We start from the raw sequence: 3,595 nt of genomic DNA on the forward strand, positions 1-3,595 counted from the left end.
GCACTGCATTAGTCTAAACATTTAGAGATAAAAGCATGGAATAAAATCTCTAAGTGATGTTGTGACAGAAATGGTTTGACCAGTTGTCTTAAATTATACAAACTGGACTTGACTACTGATTTGACCTGAGCGCTGAGCTTAAGGTCACTGTCCAGTTTCACACAGGTTTGTTGCTGTGAGTCAGGTGTTGTGTTAAAGGACCCAAATAAGCGCAGACTTTGGAAGCACCACTGGTACAAAACAACATGACCACTGTCTTGTTCATTTAGATGTAAAAGGTGTGCGCGGTTTGACCGCGAGACACGGGAGCGGCATGTCAAACACGACAGACATGCGGTCTGAAAAGGCAGCGTCATAAATTTCCACATTAAAAACATTAAAACCATGTGTTAAAACAAGATCCAGTGTGAGCCTACCAGACACAAACTGAACGGTCATATTTAGACAGGATTTCTGCCAAAAAGTCAGCAAGAAAATCCTTGTTGTGGTTTGGCAGTCTGTATAAAACAGCACAGAGAGACGGGAGGGCAGATCTGAGCTCCAACATGTTTATCTCGAAGCTGGTAAGATGTGATCAGCTGCTTACAGAGGTAGCTCTCCTTGTAACCAGCCATGACGCCTGTCTGTGGTGAATCAGAGGTGAGGAGGCGGTAATGAGGGCACAGTGGTGGTCGCTGTGGTGAGGACTCTTTGATAAGGACTAATTTAATGACTTTGTGATGAGAATTATTTATTACATCCAATGATTACTTTTTGAGAATTTCATTTAAAATTCAGTGTTTTCCAGTGTTTCATGAAATATTTTGCTAACACTACAGACAAACAAACACACACACAAATATTTACTTCAGTGGTGGGGGATAATAAACAACATGGGACACTTTACACAAATTACTTCTTCAGATTTTCCTGCAAAAATGACAGATGTGGGTCATTATGTTTAATTAAATTCCCTATAGGAATACAATGTATTTTAATAGCAAACTGTGAATAAAGTTTTGCATTTTTACAGTTATGAATATTGCTGCTATAATTATGACTGTTTTGAATATGACTTAAATTTGTGTTTTTTAAGCAGTCAGATTCTGCTGCCTCAAGATGGTGGTGTTGTTCATCGAATAACTCAGGAACACAGGTCAAAGGTCATGCACTGCTACTCCTCCCACACCACTGTTATCTTAGGAGTTTTTTTTTTTTTAATAAAAACGGGCATGTGACAAGAGATGCAACACTGATAAACAAACTTGTTTAAATAATTTGAAATGTATTTATTTATTCAGTGTCTCTGTGAAGAGGTTGGTCTGGATTTTTATCATTTTATCTTCTGGACCTGCTGTCTCTGTGACCCGACTACAGAAAAGCTGCAGAAACTGGATGGATGGATGGATGGATGGATAGATAGACAGACGGGTGGATGGATGACAGATGATTGGATGGTTGGACGGATGGCTGGTGGTTGGATGAAATAGCAGTATGTTCTTAGGTTTTTTCCTGCACCTGAGAACATGAGAAAAGGACATAACTCAGTTTTGTTGGATTTTGGAACAAACATCAAACGAAACTGTATCAATTAAATTCAAAATAATATTTTGGGAACCTACATTTTCTGTCTCCGAATGAATAAAAACAATAATAGTAAAGACATTTAGTTTTGTCTGTATTAATCCTGCATCATAGACACATGTTTGTATAACAAATCAAAGTTTCAGTTACTCAACGCTCTTGTTTGAGTTTCCGGCGGGGTTTCCGGTGCACGTAATGACGTATCAACCAGTCAGCTGGCTTCTTTGAAATCACGTGATCAGTTTAAAGCGAGTGAGTAAAGATGGCAGCCGCTGTGAGCGACTTAAACATGACTCGACGGAGAAGTTTCTGTGTATTGTCACGCAGGACAAGTGTCAGTGAATTGGTGCTGAGGCTCGTGGTTGTTTGTGTTTTGGTGAAGCAGTCGTTTTCAGACGAGCCGGACTTCTCGGAGGAGTTCATGAAGCGGGAATATTCTCTGGTCAAGCCGTACCGCGGTAAGTTAAAACCGGCTGGAAAAGCTCAGACATGACTGAGAACCAGGAGCGGGGCTTCCTGAAGGTCTCTGAATGTCTCTGGATGTCTCTGAATGTCCCTGAATGTCTCTTTATGTCCCTGAAAGTCTCTGAATGTCTCTGAAGGTTCCTGAATGTCCCTGAATGTCCCTGAATGTCCTGAGCGCTGAGGTCATGTCAGCACCTGAGGTTAATAATTAGCTGAACATACTTCGAGCCAGTGGCGCGTCGTAAGCACACATATTAGTTTTCAAAGTTTTCTAACTGCTTTTAGCCAACATGAACTCAGGATTAACCCTAATAAACACAGCAGAGTTTAATGCAGCTGTTCTCATGTTGGCGTTTCTTTAAGTCTTCTGTCTTTAATAGAAACTCACCCAGGTCCACCTAAAGACACGTCTGTCTGGATCAAAATAAATAAATATACCAGTGTGTGATCAACTGTAAGCACAATATTAAATAAATAGATATTTTGATCCCTCTAATTTTCATTTAGAATACGAAGTAAACTAGATAAGTTCCTGTTTTCTACGTTTTAGTTAACTGAAGTCGGCTTTAAAATCAGGTCAGTTTTGTTTTCCTTTTGTCCTTAGTCATCATGAAGTGTCTTCAACATTATTACATGTTTTTATGTTAATGATCCAGGTGACTGTCATTACCAAAACAAACAAACAATGCAGTAGATGTGTTGGTGGATGGTCAGGCAGTAGATGGGTCAAATATTCAGGTTTTAGGTGCCAGGATTGCTCAGATAAATTGCATTTAGTTTTGGAGTGATGCAAAAACAACTGCTGATTTAATTGCCGCTGTCTGTGAACGAGACAAACTGGTTTTAAACTCATCAGGAAGACAAAGCACACAGCAGTCCATCTACTCTGGATTAAAAACCTCTGATTTCCCTCTCAAATTTTCCCTTTTCGTGGCTGCAGCCCTCCTGCTGCTGTTTCCTCAGGAATCCTCCGGCCTGCAGGAAGAAGCAAGGCGCTGCTTAAAGCTCATCACTGTAAACGTTAGAGAGTGAATTTAGTATTTCTATTTAAATTTAACAACTGATCCAGGTTCAGATGAGACTCTGACATGTGGGGACCCCTAGTTTATACCATTTATTTTTAATTACCGTATTTTCCGTACTATATGGTGCACTGGATTATAAGATGCGCTGTCAGTGAATGGTCCATTTTCAAACTATTGGCATATACAGGTGCTGGTCATAAAATTAGAATATCATGAAAAAGTAGATTGATTTCAGTAATTCCATTTAAAAAGTGAAACTTGTATATTATATTCATACATTACATATAAACTCATATATTTCAAATGTTTATTTCGTTTAATTTTGATGATTACAAATGACAACAAATGAAAATCTCAAATTCATCATATCAGAAAATTAGAATATTATTGAAGACCAATAAAAACAAAGGATTTATAGAAATGTTGGCCAACTGAAAAGTATGAACATGAAAAGTATGAGCATGTACAGCACTCAGTATTTAGTTGGGCCTCCTTTGGCCTGTATTACTGCAGCAATGCGGCGTGGCATGGAGTCGATCAGT

General features: G+C 39.0%; 1 protein-coding gene across 1 annotated transcript in view; it reads left to right on the top strand.

Annotated features, from left to right (window-relative positions):
• Positions 1-1,806: 1,806 nt before the first annotated feature.
• Positions 1,807-3,595, top strand: part of LOC108250971 (VIP36-like protein) — a 17,509-nt gene continuing 15,720 nt past the window's right edge. The window contains exon 1 of the mRNA XM_017441094.3: positions 1,807-2,021. Within this exon, the coding sequence (XP_017296583.1) occupies positions 1,826-2,021 (196 nt within the window). The 5' untranslated portion in view covers positions 1,807-1,825. The remainder of the gene's footprint in view (positions 2,022-3,595) is intronic.

Source organism: Kryptolebias marmoratus, linkage group LG1 (assembly GCF_001649575.2).
Source record: "Kryptolebias marmoratus isolate JLee-2015 linkage group LG1, ASM164957v2, whole genome shotgun sequence".
Taxonomy (NCBI): domain Eukaryota; kingdom Metazoa; phylum Chordata; class Actinopteri; order Cyprinodontiformes; family Rivulidae; genus Kryptolebias; species Kryptolebias marmoratus.